This window comes from Cyclopterus lumpus, chromosome 19 (genome assembly GCF_009769545.1).
Source record: "Cyclopterus lumpus isolate fCycLum1 chromosome 19, fCycLum1.pri, whole genome shotgun sequence".
Classification (NCBI taxonomy): Eukaryota; Metazoa; Chordata; class Actinopteri; order Perciformes; family Cyclopteridae; genus Cyclopterus; species Cyclopterus lumpus.
In genome coordinates, this window is record NC_046984.1 from 17,775,569 (window position 1) to 17,794,323 (window position 18,755).

Consider the following 18,755-nt stretch of genomic DNA (forward strand, 5'->3'; position numbering starts at 1 on the left):
TTTCCGCTATCCACCACGGAAATAACCCCTAGTTCTGCTTTAAACGTGTTGTGGACATCCCATAAACGTCGGAACATCTAACGCCCTGGTGTTTGGGTTCATAACGTCACCCGTAGGCTCACGCAGCTCGGGGAATTTTACCGACTAAGTCTCGATAACGTCCGCTTCCAGCGGTACCAGAGCAGCAGCAGCCAGTCGGGCGGAGCTTCTCAACACTGATCGTCTTTCGCGTCGGGCAAATTTTTCACCAAGGTTTAAATATTTCAACTCTGGCAGAAAAATTCACACTGCACGGCGAAAATTTGCATCATTGAGTTGCATGGGATCTACTCGTGTGACCGCATTATGTTTTACACAGCGAAAAACAGCCTGGTGTCAAATTGATTCCAAAGAACGCCGATGCGTACAGTACATTGAAAACATGTTAATTTATGTTTACCAATTTGTCCCCATTAAATTAGGAATACTCATGAAATATGAAGATGTCAATCATTTATTTAGAGACGTTAACATGGTTGACCCCAAAGGTAAGAGGAGTTTTAAATAAATAAGTTTATTATAACCATTGAAAGCGTCGTTCAAAGATTGGTAGCCTGGTGGTGCATCTGTAATAATGGTCAAACAATTTCTAAGAATCAAGATGATTTAATATTCTGGTCACTGATCAGCGCTGCAGGTTGAAAACCACCCTGCCTCAAACAGGAAAAAAGGACTCTTCACAAGGAATACCACGTATATGCATTAAGTTTCACTTTCATATCGTCATCTGACTCCTTTCAGACTTCGCGATCTACCGTAAATTCCGGACTATAGGGATTTTTTCTTTTGGCATTGTCATCCGCTTAAAAATCACCATGGGTGGAAGCTTTAGTCCGGATGCTGTGCAGCTCAGAACACAAGTTCTCTCATGGCTAGTTGTTTTCAGCGTGACGGACGATTCACCTTTTTTGTTAACAGTCCTAGTGAGAGGTAGGTCAAACATCAAATGTAACTTCATCCATATTTATGATGTCTGGTCCAATGGAATTTTCGGCCATCTTTCTTTCAGTGAATTCGCTTCCTTGAAGTCAGGGAGTTGCATGGAGTCAGTTCATGCTGCCGTCTCCAGCGTCTCACCATCGATTCATTGAGTCCGAGCATACGTGCAGCAGCTCAATTTCCTTCTTTGACAACCAGACGATCGCTTTTAACTTGAAAGCTGTGTCATGTGCATTGCTTCGTGTCTTTTCCATGATGAGGGTACGTGCACCAAGTGCAAAATGGGTGATCTGAAGAAGTGGGAGTTAGTTTGCCGAAACAGTTTCATTGGTCCACTGACCTGTTCGGTAATTTCATTGGTCAGATCTTTGTAAAAGCCGCAGTCTCAAAGCGTGTGAAAAAAAAGTAGCGGCTATGTCGGATTTTACGGTAATTAGACCTAGCTGGCATCATGAGGGAGCAGCAACCGCGTCCTCCCATGCCCGGACAAGCAGATGCATGCAACATTCGGTTATCTGTTCTCAAGGAATGTCAAATTTGAACAACTGTGTATGTTTTCTGGGCATGTGTCTAACTCGAACACACAGCCGTCTGACCTTCAGTTATGTGAAACGGAACTCAGTTCCCTTTTTATAATCATGAGTCTACGGCAGGCCAAAGTTTGAGAGCTTTTGCATATATATATATATATATATATATAAAAAAATACACACATTATTAAGGGAGGCAGAGGAATAAGTATGTGTACCGTTATCATTAAAAGGAGGCAGAGGAATAAATATGTGTACCGTATTATCATCAAGGAGGAATAATTCCGTAACCATAAAGAGGAATAATTCACTTATTACTGTCATGGGTGTGGTGGGGAAAAAGCACAGGCGCAGAGAAAACCGGCAGGAGTCAAGGTAAGGTGGAAAAAAAAACTATTTTTACTGAGGAAAAAGAACACACGCAGCACTCAGGCTAGAAGGTGCCGTAACTCAAGGGATTAACAACAATCTGGCAGGGGACAAGGGAAATGGGAGTATATATATAAGAGGGGAAACCACAGGTAAAGGGAATGAACAATCAGGGAGGTAGAGGAGTGGCTGAGGGCAGGTAAAGGGAATGAACAATCAGGGAGGTAGAGGAGTGGCTGAGGGCAGGTGAAGGGAATGAACAATCAGGGAGGTAGAGGAGTGGCTGAGGGCAGTCATTCAGACGTAGTCGGTGAAATTCACCGAGCTGTGTGAGCCAACGGGGGATGTTATGTATAAATATAAATATATGATATTAATGTTATGAACCCTAACACTAGGGCGTTGGATGTTCCGACGTTTGTGGGATTTCCACAACAAGTATAAAGCAGAAATAGTGGTATAACAGGCAGAGGAATAAACTACACTTATTACGTGTACCGTTATCATTAAGGAAGGCAGAGGAATAAACTACACTTATTACGTGTACCGTTATCATTAAGGAAGGCAGAGGAATAAACTACACTTATTACGTGTAGCTACCGTTATCATTAAGGAAGGCAGAGGAATAAACTACACTTATTACGTGTAGCTACCGTTATCATTAAGGAAGGCAGAGGAATAAACTACACTTATTACGTGTACCGTTATCATTAAGGAAGGCAGAGGAATAAACTACACTTATTACGTGTAGCTACCGTTATCATTAAGGAAGGCAGAGGAATAAACTACACTTATTACGTGTACTGTTATCATTAAGGAAGGCAGAGGAATAACCCTCACTCCTTTAAATCCAGATTGAAGACTTTTCTGTTTAATTGAACCAGATTCAAATGAATTAATCAATTTCACTACTGCAGTATATTTCTTAAACTGCACTGCAATCTTTATTCTATTTGTAGAATATGAAAATGTAAAAATTTTACATCAGTTTTAAAATCTTTTATTTATTTTTATTTTTGTAGTTTAAAATAACTTATTACGTGTACCGTTATCATTAAGAGAGGCAGAAGAAACGACTACACTTAAGTGTAACAACCCAACACTATTACAGCTCAAGCCACTGTGACATGTTCTCTGAGCTCAGTCATAATAATTGTTGGAACAGCTCTGTGATAATTTTGTAATGTTGATATCTTACATTGATTCACAATAAGCCCAAAACATAGGCTTCAATTTCAATAGGTGACAATAATTATAAGCAAGAAAAAAAACAAGCAGAGGCATCTTGCATATTTCTGTAACCACAGAAAAATCATGAATCTAAAGCACAAACAGGATGAAGAAAGAAAAAATGAATAGGGGAAAAGTTGAAGTCCAAATTATCAACCACAACAAGCATTGTGCTTAAAGTAGCATTTCCAAGCCTCTGAATAAAGGACAGTGAGAAAGGCATAGGACGATTCATCTTGACTGTTAACTAAGTTATTGGGTTGCTATTTAGGTGTAGACTGCACTGAAACTTTTCTTTACCACCGTCCTACTGACGATTGGCCAACCAAGTCCATGCCTTCCACATAACTGCTGTGCCACCTTTCACTTTAGGGAAAAGCCCCAGAGGGTGTACAGTTATTCATTGAATGAATAAATACCGGATTTTTGTGGCTGCCAGTTTTGATTCTGCCTCCTCTGTGGAACTGTTTGCAGGATCCACCAAATACACTGTGTGGTTGACTGCATTTACATACTGAAAATTATTAATACGTATTTTAATGAAACAAATATTTATTATATCTTCGCCTTCCTAAAATCATTCAATCAGTCATTTTTTCAGAAAACACCAAAAACTTAAAATAATAAATAGTTTCACACCAAAAGATTATGCCAATAGATGACTATTGACATACTAATAAACCTGGGAGAACAAGCCACAGTTGTGATGAAGCCTTGTGGAAAAAAATAAAAGACCAAGTTATGAATGCCATTACAACCAAAAATTATTAAAATATTTTTTTAACCTTTTTAAATGAGTGCAAAAAAATTTAGCTGGTTGGCTAAATTTTTAGGAAGGTTATCATCCAGGCAAGAGGGTGCTCAGGGGCGAGGCCGAGAGCACACTACGGAGACCGCATTTGCCGTAAATAATAAAGCTCAGTAAAATAGTTCCTGTCTACAGCGTCTGCCATGTATTGGCCTCCCTGGCTTCCCCGTGTCCCGTCGCCGCGCTGGCCGACTCTGGGATGCCCAAACAGTCTGTGGATGAGGTGATGGTTGTCTACAAAGGGAAGTCGGCCGGCAACCTGAGGCAGTATATCAAAAACAAGCGGGTTTTTAAGTTGTTTGCCGGTGCCTCTGAGGATGGCTTCATCCATGACGTTTTAGTGGTTATGTTTCCTGTCTGATCTGGAGATATTATCACAATATGTCTACTGCACTTCTTAGTACAAATTTGAACTACAGCACATCAAGAGGTTTATTTGCCTTCAACCTGAAAAACAAAAAGTGTAGTAGTTGCGTTGTGTATTAGTCACACTTGAGCTTGTATTGGCCCCAACCAGCCAATCAGGCAGACAGTAAATATTATTATTATCTATTAATTATTCACATATATATATATATATTTAATGTGTTATCTTTTTATTCTACTATTATTTATGGTACTTCTACTGCATTACACCTCAGGGGTATTTATGGTACTTCTACTGCACTACACCTCAGGGGTATGTATGGTACTTCTACTGCACTACACCTCAGGGGTATGTATGGTACTTCTACTGCACTACACCTCAGGGGTATTTATGGTACTTCTACTGCACTACACCTCAGGGGTATTTATGGTACTTCTACTGCATTACACCTCAGGGGTATTTATGGTACTTCTACTGCATTACACCTCAGGGGTATTTATGGTACTTCTACTGCACTACACCTCAGGGGTATTTATGGTACTTCTACTGCACTACACCTCAGGGGTATTTATGGTACTTCTACTGCATTACACCTCAGGGGTATTTATGGTACTTCTACTGCACTACACCTCAGGGGTATTTATGGTACTTCTACTACACTACACCTCAGAGGTATGTATGGTACTTCTACTGCACTACACCTCAGGGGTATTTATGGTACTTCTACTGCACTACACCTCAGGGGTATTTATGGTACTTCTACTTCAGGGTCAGTTTGCCATTACAATCAAATGAATATTCTCCTCTTTTACTTGTCCTGCTATCATAGCTTTTGGTTCCTTTGACTTGTTGATCCAGTGGAACTACTTCCTACAAGGAAATAGTCCCTTTAAAACCTAAACAGAAGCTATCTGCCTGATTGGATACGACTAGTTAGTGAGACAATATGTGTTTTGTAATTTGAGGTGAACTTAACTGTAGATATTAAATGTATTTACAGACCGTGTCCACTAGAGGGCAGACCGGTTATTCACGTTGACCTCATTACAGATACAAACACATGATACCTGCTGCACTCTGAGTTTTCTCTCTTTAAAAACATGTTTTATTGGCATTTTAATGCCAAATAACCAAACTGACACAAGAGGAAAAGAATAAAAGGACATCAGGAGGAAAAGGGAAGTAGATTTGGTGTGTGCAGAATTAGGTGTTGGTGGGAATATGCAGTAACAAGGCAGGCTGGGTCATATGCAGAAAATATCAAACATAGCAATATTTTAGAGCAAACACATACATTTCTTATAATCTTTTATATTATAGATTGTACATTTTGAAGCAGCTAAGCTGCATGTATGTAAATAGTGTTGAGAAATAATGTGATATTTAGAAAGAATGTAACTCTTTGTTTAGACAATATATTTATTTCTCATGAATGTCTCAAGATAGACATAAAGAGTTGAGAGGAGCACTTTTCTCCATTAAGTGAGTAATTAAACCCCATTATCTGTTACTTGTTTATCCGTGGTGAGCTTCAGCCTCAGTGTTCATGTGTGCTGACCGTGTTGCCGTGGATTGGTTTCTCTTTAATCTTTAGACGTTTTTTCACACGGCTGCAGCAGAACTGACCCTCTCAGGTCGTTACGTCGCCATTTGTGCTGGTTTGTTTTGCTCAAATAAATCAAATACAGATTTAAAATGAGACTATGATGCCGTATTGGTTCCAGATAGAGTCCCTGCTTTGGTATATGATTTGAACAAATAACGTAGAAATGTGAAATCAGTCACCAAGATAACAAGAATATATTACACATTAAATCTGCAGTTGCCACTCGAGCAGGTTGCAGCCATAGACTATATGAGAAGTGGACATAGTCGCCGTGATGTCATTCATTGGTTGTTATAAAGCTTGGATTTCAACATTTGTTTTTGCAACCAGAGAACAGGAAGTGACCATATTTTGACTGAGGGGTGATGTAGAGGCAACGTATACGTCTCTGATAGAGACCTGTCAATCCCCTTTTAAGCCCCGCCCTAAAGCATACACTGCTTTATGGTCTGTTTGACCATGATTTACTTAATGAACATCATGTTGTATTGAAGAAGACTTGAAACTAGAGATTGAGACCAAAAACTAATGTTTACAATGTTTACTGAGGGAATACATCAAGAGAAGTAGTCATTTATATAGACTTCTATACAACCAGAGGAGTCGCCACCTGGTGGTCAGTAGAGAGAATGCAGCTTTAACACATGAAGCCTAGACTTCTATACAACCAGAGGAGTCGCCCCCTGGTGGTCAGGAGAGAGAATGCAGCTTTAACACATGAAGCATAGACTTCTATACAACCAGAGGAGTCGCCCCCTGGTGGTCAGGAGAGAGAATGCAGCTTTAACACATGAAGCATAGACTTCTATACAACCAGAGGAGTCTCCCCCTGGTGGTCAGGAGAGAGAATGCAGCTTTAACACATGAAGCATAGACATCTATACAACCAGAGGAGTCACCCCCTGGTGGTCAGGAGAGAGAATGCAGCTTTAACACATGAAGCATAGACTTCTATACAACCAGAGGAGTCACCCCCTGGTGGTCAGGAGAGAGAATGCAGCTTTAACACATGAAGCATAGACTTCTATACAACCAGAGGAGTCGCCCCCTGGTGGTCAGTAGAGAGAATGCAGCTTTAACACATGAAGCATAGACTTCTATACAACCAGAGGAGTCACCCCCTGGTGGTCAGGAGAGAGAATGCAGGTTTTAAGAGATACATTGGCTTCACCAGAGATTGCCGCCTGGTTGCAACCAATCTGCATTCAATTTAAAGTATATTGTGAGATGCATCAGAAACATTCTGCGCAGTGAAAAGCTTGATCTCTTGAGTAAATTTACACTAAAAACATAAACTACAACAAAGAAATAATATAATGTTCAACATTACAATCACAATTTAAAGCCACAATGAGGAACAAAACCCCTCTTTCTTAAATCAAAAGCATGAATAAAAAATACAGATGGATTTCTTAGCCCTCCAGAGCATGAGGTCCTGATGAGATGAAAGGACGAGAGCGGCTCATGTTACGGCCTAAAAGAGTCTTGTTCACAGTTTGGAGAGCCGAGGTTCTGGCAGGCGTCCATCGGTTCATCTCAATGCATCGGCTCCATTAGCTCTTCCTCCAGCTGCACAGGAAGATTTGTTTTTCAGTGGCAGCTGTTCGTGAAGGAGCTAAACGTATTGACTATAAATCAACGGAAGGCATGAAATTGGCTCTGTGAGTTATGCATCTTCTAAAGAGATGGTCGCTATATATTCGACCTCCTAGTGTAAATCCTGATTATGCAATCAGACGGAAGCAACTAACATTAACTCAAGTATAGTCAATATTTCAGGTTGATGTTTTTTCAGTTTTGGGGCGACTTTCAAGACATTTCTCAGGAATAGGAGTCTCTTAGAGGAGCATTTAATCTATTTTCAAAATAAAGGGCATCAGTAGTTTAAAGTTCCACCAACTGCGTAACTTTGGAAAATACAAAAAGAGTGGGCAAGGGGCTGAGAGTTTGAGAAACGGCCACTTCCGTATGCCGAAAGGCTCGATGACTGAGCTGATGGCTAGCTAGCTAGCTACGGTAGCTTAGGAAATATGACAAGGGGCACTGAATTTAATTACTTGCTTGTAATTGTGTTAGTTTCAACTGCTGTTCAGAATACAGGCAAGAAATTAGGAGGCTGCTGGGTGACGTTTTTATTTGGTCTGTTTGTTTGTGCGTGTGTGTGTGTGTGTGTGTGTGTGTGTTACTGTACTGATGTTGTAGGGACATCTGTTCCCACAGTCCCATTTGGAACGTTAGGTGACAAAAAGAAGTGTGTGTGTTTAGTCCCCATGAGACCTCAATGAAGTCGAGGTGACATTGGAAAGCCGCTGCAAATCAAACTGAATAATTTAGTACATTTTTTTAATGCAATTTATTGTGATTGCGAGCAGCTCCTGGCTCTCTGTGTGCATTGCATTGTGGGACAATAGTGTGCATCAACAACAGACTCCCAAAATAAGGTTTAGCCGAGCTAGCGGCGTAGAGTTGGTGCACCAATGAATTACTGCCAGGCGTCCAGGAGCCTCCAGAGGATACATATTGATCTTTAGTGATCTTCTGACATTTCACCACCATGACAAACATTTCACCTCCAGTTCAATGTCTCAACACCTAATGGTTCAAACATTTCACGGTTCAAAGACTTCACGGTTCAAAGTCAAAGAAGTCCGAATGCCTCAAACTATTCTAGAGACTCTTTCAACTTCCTGACTTCTAGGTGATGTTATCACCCACCAGGATCTCCAAGGAAGTGAGATAAATACACTTTAAAGACATTCTGCTTGTCACGATAACGCGTCTTTGTCTTTTTGCACCACGTTGTTACCGTGAAACAGACGCACTTGTGTTTAGGCAGAAAACCCACTTAGTTGGTTTTAAGTAAAAAATCACCGGACTTAAAATAAGTATGCAAACTAAATCAAATGTAAACAACGTAACAACAGTACAGAAAATACGTCACTTTAAAATAACACGACACAAACTCAAAGTCCTCTTTGTAGGACCCAACGACACAACTGACTTTATATATTATAAAGTGAGTGTAGCTGACTGTAAGTCAATAGTGCTGTTATTGATTACGACCATAAAGTAAAGTATATGGATGCCCTGCATTATAAGTGGAACTACACTATACACTATATTAATTAGTAGTAGTAAATATAGTTTATATGGAATTTAGACGCTGTATGACACCGATGGCTTTGTGAATATTTATATTTCATGTAGCTTCCATCAGTTTTTCCTCTTTTCTCTTCCTCCCTCATTCACCTCTTCCCCTCCACAGATCAATCCCTCTCTCCCTCCCTTCCTCCCCCCTTCATCACATCGTCACTCCCCTCTTGTCCCATCTCTCCCCTCGTCCTCTGCTCACTCGCTGCAGTGATGAACCGGCTGCCTGGACTCCACTTCTCCTCCTCCTCCTCCTCCTCCTCCTCCTCTTCCTCCTCCACCCTCATTGGGTGTCCAGCGGCGATGTCGGGGACTCTGTAGGAGCACCGGGGGGAACGACGGAGCAGAGGACCGGCTGTGAAAACTGGATGTGAAGGTAAGAGAGAGAGCGACTATACAAGGGCGAACGAAGCCAAAGGAAAGTCTCCTCTTCACATCAAGTGTTTCTGTTTCTCGGTTTTATTATAAAGGTTGTTTAGGGAAGCAAGGAGCGAGTCTGGACTGTCTCCTCCACTTGTTCCACACTCCACATCGTCTCTTTTCTCTCAAGTGTTTTCTTGAATTTCACTTTTCTGAATCTTCTAAGAAACAAGTCATTCCTTCAGAGATGCACTCGTTCTCCTTCACCACGCTGCCCGTCAGGACTTTGGTCTCACGGATGGACTTTTAACGGCATCGCGATGAAGAAACTTATTTCTCGTTCTCGATTCGTACATTTTTGGTCGATGCCCCTCGGCGTCTGATACCGACGCATCAATCCAATTATAGACTCCCAAAAAAACACCTGGGTGGGATTATTATAAACACAGCACAAACGTCCAGGAGACCGATTGTGTCCCACGAAAAACTGAAAGTAAACGTTGACTGATTTGTCGTTAGTGTTAACGTCAAAGTTTTCCTAAACCTAATTAGTTTTATTGCCTAGACCTAAACTTCCTGTGAAGACGGATCCGGAAGTGTCTCAAAGCTGCATTCTCTCTGCTGACCACCAGGGGGCGACTCCTCTGGTTGTATAGAAGTCTATGCTTCATGTGTTAAAGCTGCATTCTCTCTCCTGACCACCAGGGAGCGACTCCTCTGGTTGTATAGAAGTCTATGCTTCATGTGTTAAAGCTGCATTCTCTCTCCTGACCACCAGGGGGTGACTCCTCTGGTTGTATAGAAGTCTATGCTTCATGTGTTAAAGCTGCATTCTCTCTCCTGACCACCAGGGAGCGACTCCTCTGGTTGTATAGAAGTCTATGCTTCATGTGTTAAAGCTGCATTCTCTCTCCTGACCACCAGGGGGTGACTCCTCTGGTTGTATAGAAGTCTATGCTTCATGTGTTAAAGCTGCATTCTCTCTCCTGACCACCAGGAGGCGATTCCTCTGGTTGTATAGAAGTCTATGCTTCATGTGTTAAAGCTGCATTCTCTCTCCTGACTACCAGGGGGCGACTCCTCTGGTTGTATAGAAGTCTATGCTTCATGTGTTAAAGCTGCATTCTCTCTCTTGACCACCAGGGGGCGACTCCTCTGGTTGTATAGAAGTCTATATAAATGACTCTACTTCTCTTGATGTATTCCCTCAGTAAACATTGTAAACATTAGTTTTTGGTCTCAATCTCTAGTTTCAAGTCTTCTTCAAAGCAGCGTGATGTTCATTTAGGATGTTAAGCATGTAGTACTTGACTTCTATCTTGTATAAAGGTGATAAAGTAGTCTGTGAATATGAGATATGAGTTTATAGATCATTACAATCACTCCTCTGCGTAGTGGTGGTTGGCTCGTCTGGCGTTTTGGAGAATAATCCAACCAGCATTATGTCTCCAGGGTTACGGAGAGCGTTCACCGTTTGAAGAGGGACGAGTTGTTCAATTAGACGAGTCGGGAGTGAGAACGCGGTGTTTGTTTTTTAAGATACTTGTGTTGATCGATTCTTAGTTGAGATGGATCAAAAGATAAAGCCTGAAGCAGGTTTGATGTTCGGAGCTCTTCATCTCCCAGCCGTGTTGTTTCAGGTGCTCGGCCTCTCGATGAATTATTAAGAGGACTCAGTGGAGCGGAGATAAAGTTCAGCTCGGCTTCCTGGGCCCTGAACGCCCCGCAGAGCCCCGTCCTCCAGCTGCATCTCAACCCTGGGAAGTCCTAATGAGAAACACTCTCCGGCCTCTGCTCTGAGGGTCGACTCCTCAGAGGCTTCGGACTCGGACGCAGTTTGATGAACCGGGTCCGTTGTCCGGGAGAGGATTTAATCCGAAGCATCTGAAGTGAGAACAGAATCTGTGGCCCCCGAGGGACTGGACGCACCGATTGGTCTGCTTGGGGAAAACTTCCCCCGGGAATAAAGCGCAATGGAGCTCGAGTAGGAGACGAGAGGATCAAAGAAGTGGCTGCAGGGGTATCGATCGGTCCGTGTGGTTACTGTTCCCTCGTGCCTCCTTCTCATTCATAACCACCATCTTTTCTTTCATTTTACTGAGATGAGGCCCCCCCCCCCCCCCCTTGAAGCCACTTCACCTTGTTCTTAGAGGAAACGCATACAGCGGTGGTCATTTGGTTTGCTTCACTGTGTTTTTATATTGATTTACCTTTTTCAAACTTAAACTTGAAGCACTGCTTGTTCACTTTCTGCATAATCGATTAGTTATTGAAGCTATAGAGAAAACAATGTTTCCCTAATTCCAGTTCTTTTGTAAACTTTGTTAACTAGTTAACTTAGTTTTGACTTTGCATGTGAGTTCATAAATGATATGTCGGTTGGTTCATGATAAGCAGCTCTTCTACCTCTCCTCTGACTGCAACACATACAGTAGACCACCGTGTTCTTCTCTGAGGTCCAATGACTGAACCTCAACGCTTCACCTATTAATACTGAATAGGAGCTCCGATCTCATAAAGAGTGAAACATGAGAACGTTTCAGAGATACACAAAGCCACCAAAATGAGAGTGAGTTAACTCCAAAGGCATTTCCTCCAAAGGCTGAAGAAGGAAGATTTAAAACCCTGCATGTAGGAATACAGAGCGACAGACCAGAGAGATAAGATCACAGGACGGGAGACTCTGTCCTCGTGTCACTCTGAATGTTAATAACCTACGAAGGCGTTTGTGAGACTACAAGCAGTCTGATGTCCTTCTTTTCATTCAGATATTGGCATAAAAGGTTTTTACTATAGTGGTAGTGTTGGTTCTATCGCCCCCTGTGGACTAAAGTGGTAGTGTTGGTTCTGGCACCCCCTGTGGACTAAAGTGGTAGTGTTGGTTCTATCGCCCCCTGTGGACTAAAGTGGTAGTGTTGGTTCTGGTGCCCCCTGTGGACTAAAGTGGTAGTGTTGGTTCTGGCACCCCCTGTGGACTAAAGTGGTAGTGTTGGTTCTATCGCCCCCTGTGGACTAAAGTGGTAGTGTTGGTTCTGGCACCCCCTGTGGACTAAAGTGGTAGTGTTGGTTCTATCGCCCCCTGTGGACTAAAGTGGTAGTGTTGGTTCTGGTGCCCCCTGTGGACTAAAGTGGTAGTGTTGGTTCTGGCACCCCCTGTGGACTAAAGTGGTAGTGTTGGTTCTATCGCCCCCTGTGGACTAAAGTGGTAGTGTTGGTTCTATCGCCCCCTGTGGACTAATGTTGATTCTGGTGCCCCCTGTGGACTAAAGTGGTAGTGTTTATTCTGGCGCCCCCTGTGGACTAAAGTGGTAGTGTTGGTTCTGGTACCCCCTGTGGACTAAAGTGGTAGTGTTGGTTCTGGTCCGACCCGGTGGCTCCGATGAGGAGCTTTAAGAAGAACTCTATAGAACCAGACCACCTTCTTTCTGAGGGTCTGTGTACTGATGGAGGTCTATAGAGGACCAAAACTACACTGAGGCCATATAGAGGATCAGAGCTAGACTGAGGCCATATAGAGGACCAGGACTACACTGCTGGTTTATTGTGCGGAGGTGAATTAAAACAGCTATAAATAAGCCCTGAGATATTTCTAAATGTTATGGTGGCGTTCCTGCTGCGAGTCGTAAAATACTACAGTCGTTTAACGCAAGGATACAAGGACGAGTAAAGGTAAAGTAAATCAGGAGAGCAGGCAGAGGAAAACAGGATGGATGGATCCCAAGGTTTGATGCAGGAGACAGGACGGTAATGTCTCAGGGGAGGGTGGAGTGGAGTGGAGGGTGGAGGTCAGCCCATCTGTTGTTGTGGAGCCGCAGTTTAATCGACTGAGTCCAAACCGACTTGTTGTTTCCACAGTTTGTCTTAAACAAACACGACTTTCTTCCCTCGTGGCCGAACACGTGCAGCAACATAAAGCAGCTCATCATCTGCAAAGGTGTTGATATCGTCATATCAGCCGGGATATACAGTACAGTATGCATCATTATACTGTATATATTATATATATATATCATTTTATATAATTTCAAGCTGAAATGTTAAACATTCTTTGGATGCAGCTTCTCCAATTTGAGAATCTTCATAATGATGATAACATAACCATTTCTATATAATCTTTTGGGTTTTGGACCGTCGGTCACACAAAAGGAGAGATTTGATGACATCGCCTTGAGTTCTAGGAAAGCGTAAAGGATATTAATGAATTAATCAAGAAAAGATTAATCGACAATGAGAATAATTGTTAGTCGCAGCCCTACAAACCCACTTAAGATAATTTCTGTTGGAACAATTATGTATTTTAGTTTTCACGAGACTTGATTTCTTTTGCATTAAAGTAGTTAAATAAAATTTATTTATTTAAAAACATCACAAATGTATAGTTTTATCAGTCATTTCCTCAAACAGCTGGTCACTGTAATTTGTTTATCTAACAAGAAGACGGAAATAATACATTTATTTAGGGACTGTTTTCAGTGGCGGATTAATCCACATTTGGTGCTCTGGTGAGTATTTGTAGGTGTGATTGAGTCCAGTGTGTTCATGGTGATGGAGGAACTACAGTGAGGCTCATTGATGAGTTTTTAATGCGTATTTAACCAACATCGTGTGTGTGATGTCGGTTCTATACGCATTAAAAACTCTTTTCGTGGCATTTATTGACAATTATGAAACTAGACCGCAACAGTTTCCCCTTCGGTTCTATAATGAAAACACTGAATCTGAGTCTCAGAAACGTTTTTTTTCTGCGTCTCCCTTATTTCCCAGGGGGGAAGCACCAAGGTCATGATCGACTGGTCCAATGCGACGGCGTCCGGCCACCAGGAGCCGGGCCGGAAACCTGAGGAGCTGCAGAAGTCCAAATGTGTCCTGGGCTTCGTCCCGGTCATCTACTACAGTGTTCTGCTTTGTGTGGGCGTCCCAGGTACAGGAAATGGTTTGAGTGTTCAGAGATTTGCACAATTTCCTAAAGTTCAGTACTAAAAGTCTCTTACCCAAAAAAATTAAATTCCTGTACGTGAGGAAAACGCATTAAGATCAGAATATTGTGTGTGTTGTGTTTGCACTGAATCTCAGTCACAGTTTGCATTGATATCTATTTATAACAGAGGGCAGAATAAATCAATACACTCGTGAGTTAGAGGTGCATTACAGCCCTTTAATGGACCGGCAACACCGCCGGAGTACGACGGCTCTTTTCACAGGTTACAATAATCATCAGTTTGTTTGCGAGTCTCAGTTTATGTTTGTTTATTGATCCCCTTGATCACCTCCTCATCGTTCTCATTACTGTGCTTCGTCTACAAATCGATGGCAGTGATTTTTGTATTGATCTGGCGGTGATGGAGACGGAGCGGTGTCCGAAACAAGCGGACGTGTCTCCAGAGCGTTCAGATGTGTCACGTAATGGAACCCAAAGGGAAATGAATGTCAACAGAGGGTCTTAGGACGTCTGGTGATGATACAGCTGCTGCAGAGGAAATATCCTGCTGTTGATGTAAAAAACTGATTGCAGGAGCTACTGTTGGAGATGTGTTGCAAGGAGACAAATTAAATCAATAGTTTGTAACTTAAACTGCTTTGAATGCATTTTACAACATGCAAGGTAGGGTTACTTAATCCATCATGCTGGAGCCAAAGCTACCAGAATACAACTTGTAATGACTAGTTTTCACATTTAAAAATGTACAACACAGTTTAAAGCTACTTCAAGAAACTACACACTTTTTGTGTAGTGTTGGTTCTACCGCCCCCTGTGGACTAAAGTGGTAGTGTTGGTTATACCACCCCTTGTGGACTAAAGTGGTAGTGTTGGTTCTGGTGCCCCCTGTGGACTAAAGTGGTAGTGTTGGTTCTGGTGCCCCCTGTGGACTAAAGTGGTAGTGTTGGTTCTGGTGCCCCCTGTGGACTAAAGTGGTAGTGTTGGTTCTGGTGCCCCCTGTGGTCTAAAGTGGTAGTGTTGGTTCTGGTGCCCCCTGTGGTCTAAAGTGGTAGTGTTGGTTCTGGTGGCCCCTGTGGACTAAAGTGGTAGTGTTGGTTCTGGTGACCCCTGTGGTCTAAAGTGGTAGTGTTGGTTCTGGTGCCCCCTGTGGACTAAAGTGGTAGTGTTGGTCCTGGCGCCCCCTGTGGACTAAAGTGGTAGTGTTGGTTCTGGCGCCCCCTGTGGACTAAAGTGGTAGTGTTGGTTCTGGCGCCCCCTGTGGACTAAAGTGGTAGTGTTGGTTCTGGCGCCCCCTGTGGACTAAAGTGGTAGTGTTGGTTCTGGCGCCCCCTGTGGACTAAAGTGGTAGTGTCTCTGAGCACCAGGGTCCTGTTAGAAAACCTTTCATTTTACTGCAGCAGGGTCTGACAGTGCCTCTCTCAGTCCTGGTTCTGGTTCTCCCGTCTAATGTTCTGCCTCTGTTTCTTCTTTCCCAGTGAACATCCTCACGGCCGTGGCGTTGTCCCGGCTGGCGTGCCGCACCAAGAAGGCTCTGTACTACTACCTTTTGGCGGTGACGGGCTCGGACATTCTCTCGCAGCTCTTCATCATCTTCGTGGGCTTCCTGCTGGAGACGGCGGTCTTCCACCGCGACGTGCCGCTGCTCCTGCTGCGCTCCGTCAGCGCCGCCGAGTTCGCCGCCAACCACGCCTCCATCTGGTCCACCGTGCCGCTCACCGTGGACCGCTACGTGGCGCTGTGCCACCCCCTCCTCCACCGCCAGATCAGCTACCCGGCGCGCGCCCGCAAGATCATCGCGGCCGTCCTGGCGCTGTCTCTGGCGTCGGGCGTGCCCTTCTTCTGGTGGTCGGACATGTGGCGGAACAGCCACCCGCCCACGGCCCTGGACGCCGTGCTCATCTGGACCCACGTGACCATCATATACTTCCTGCCCTGCAGCATCTTCCTGGTGCTGAACTCTCTGATCATCCGCACGCTGAGGGCGAGGACGCAGCCGCAGCGCGGCGAGGAGCAGCGCGGCCCCAAGTCGGCGCCTCCTCGCCGCCTCGGTAAAACCACCGCCATGCTGCTGGCCATCACCTCCGTGTTCTCGGTGCTGTGGGCCCCCAGGACCGCGGTGGTCATCTACCACCTGCACGTGTCCTCGGTCCACCGGGACTGGCGCGTCCACCTGGCCTACGACCTGTCCAACATGCTGGCCATGCTCAACACGGCCGTCAACTTCTTCCTCTACTGCTTCGTCAGCACGCCGTTCCGCGGCGCCGTGCGGGACGTGGTTCTGCTGCGGTGGGGCCCGCTGTACCCGCGCCGCGCTCTGCCTCACCCGCAGGCCGCCATGAACGCCTCCATCTCCTCTCTGTACAGTGGGAACAACAAGCGCTCGCAGCGGGACTCCACCCCCTTGTCACCCCACAGGGCCAGAAAGCCCTCGTGACCCCGTGACCCCTCCCTCTTAATCCAGAACACCCGTCCCACGGTCCCGCAGCACTTCTGACCCCAGAAGCTGCATTCCAGCTCCGGCGGTGGACAGATGCCAATCAGCCGGAGGCCAAAGGGGCCTCATGAGGAGTCTTACAACACCGGCTGTTGTTGGTCCGTTTAAATCAGATAACCTAAGACAGCTTATTTTGACTAATTAATAGTAGGGTTTTTTTCCATATTTGGTCGCAATGTGACAAAAGTGTTTCAAGTTGTTACGAGAAAGAAGGAGAGAATGACGGCGTGTTTTCTGTGTGGTTAGTGAGACCCAGGAGACGAATGGGAGGAAGGAGCTGCAGCTGAGTGTAATCAATTCATCCACCCGACCCCACCGTTATCAGTCTCAACTGTCGCTGCCGTTGTGTAAAGAAGCCGATGTCCAAAAAGACGGTCCGCCCTGCTGAGCATCGGCAGGAGAGCGAAGATGTCACGTCTGGTTGTTCATGAAATGCAACGGGACGGAGCCTCGAAGGGAAGCTCTCCAGGAGAGGAGCTGCTCTTCACCAGCAGCAAGGCCTCAGCGCTGCTAAACACACCTCAGATTAGCCTGATGGTCTGCACACACACACACACACACACACGTCCGCTAGTACTTTTCCATTTGCTACATCAGGAATGTTTAAATAACGTATCTTTGTAAAGAACCGATCTGCACTTATTCTAACAGCTAGTTTGTCTAAATGTCTCTTTAAGTTTTCTGCAAACTAAAAAATATGATTAACGTCAACGTTGTTACTATCGGTCTAGTTTATTAAAAGTTATGCTCATGAAACGAGAATAACAATCGGTAAAGTCCTCTCGCGGGGGGGGGGGGGGGGGGGGGGGACACTTACCCAGCAGACCCACGTCCGTGTCCAGAAGTAAACTCTACATTTACTAATGTAACACAATCCGTAGTTCTGATTGTTGCGTAACGTCACGTAAGAAGGCGGTCGTTCCGTCACATTGTTGCGCAACAAAATTGTGCTACGTAGTTGTGTTATTTTGTTACGTTACATAGTTATTTATTAATTTAGCAAAAAACACAATGTTTCTCTAACCTTAAGTAATTATGTTGCCTAAGAGGCTGATATGAAATGTGTTTGTGAAACACATATCTATCTATATAGATAGATAGATAGATAGATAGATAGATAGATAGATAGATAGATAGATAGATAGATAGATAGATAGATATCTGGTTAGCAGGAACAATGCTGACACATTGTTGGTTTGGATAAACTGTTCACGACCCGCTCGGCTCCAAAACGGACACTTTAGATCAAAGTGGAGCATTTAAGGAGTTAACGTTGAGGAGAAGATTCATAAACATCTGCTCATGAACGCTCATGTTAAGATGTCGTGGTTTAAATGCTTCACTCAGCAATGCAGTCTCAAGTACAGTATGTATATATATATATATATATATATACACACATACATACTCTGACCCCTCCCGTGTTACTGTAACTGTTAGACTCTGTGTTGGCGTCCTCGTGTCAATCTGCTCAGGTCGTCTCTCACTGAGCTCTGAGAGTCCAAACGGATACAAACCGTTTGTTTGAAGAAGTCTCCTGGCAACAACAACAGGGGGGAGGGGGGGGAGGAGTGGACCGGGGGGGGGGGGGGGGGGGAGGGGTGAGGAGTGGACCAGGAGAGGGGGAGGAGGAAGGAGAGGGGTGAGGAGTGGACCACGGGGGGAGGAGGAAGGAGAGGGGTGAGGAGTGGACCAGGGGGGGGAGGAGGAAGGAGAGGGGTGAGGAGGGGACCAGGGGGGGGAGGAGGAAGGAGAGGGGTGAGGAGGGGACCAGGGGGGGAGGAGGAAGGAGAGGGGTGAGGAGGGGACCAGGGGGGGAGGAGGAAGGAGAGGGGTGAGGAGTGGACCAGGGGGGGGAGGAGGAAGGAGAGGGGTGAGGAGGGGACCAGGGGGGGGAGGAGGAAGGAGAGGGGTGAGGAGTGGA

The 18,755-nt window shown here is 44.5% G+C and overlaps 1 protein-coding gene across 1 annotated transcript; it reads left to right on the forward strand.

The window, feature by feature from the left end:
* The first annotated feature begins 14,180 nt into the window (after positions 1-14,180).
* Positions 14,181-17,595, forward strand: gpr142 (G protein-coupled receptor 142). Its single transcript, XM_034558066.1, has 2 exons — positions 14,181-14,319; positions 15,813-17,595. The coding sequence occupies exons 1-2, from the start codon at positions 14,181-14,183 to the stop codon at positions 16,769-16,771; spliced, it is 1,098 nt and encodes a 365-aa protein (XP_034413957.1). The 3' UTR covers positions 16,772-17,595.
* Positions 17,596-18,755: the final 1,160 nt, after the last annotated feature.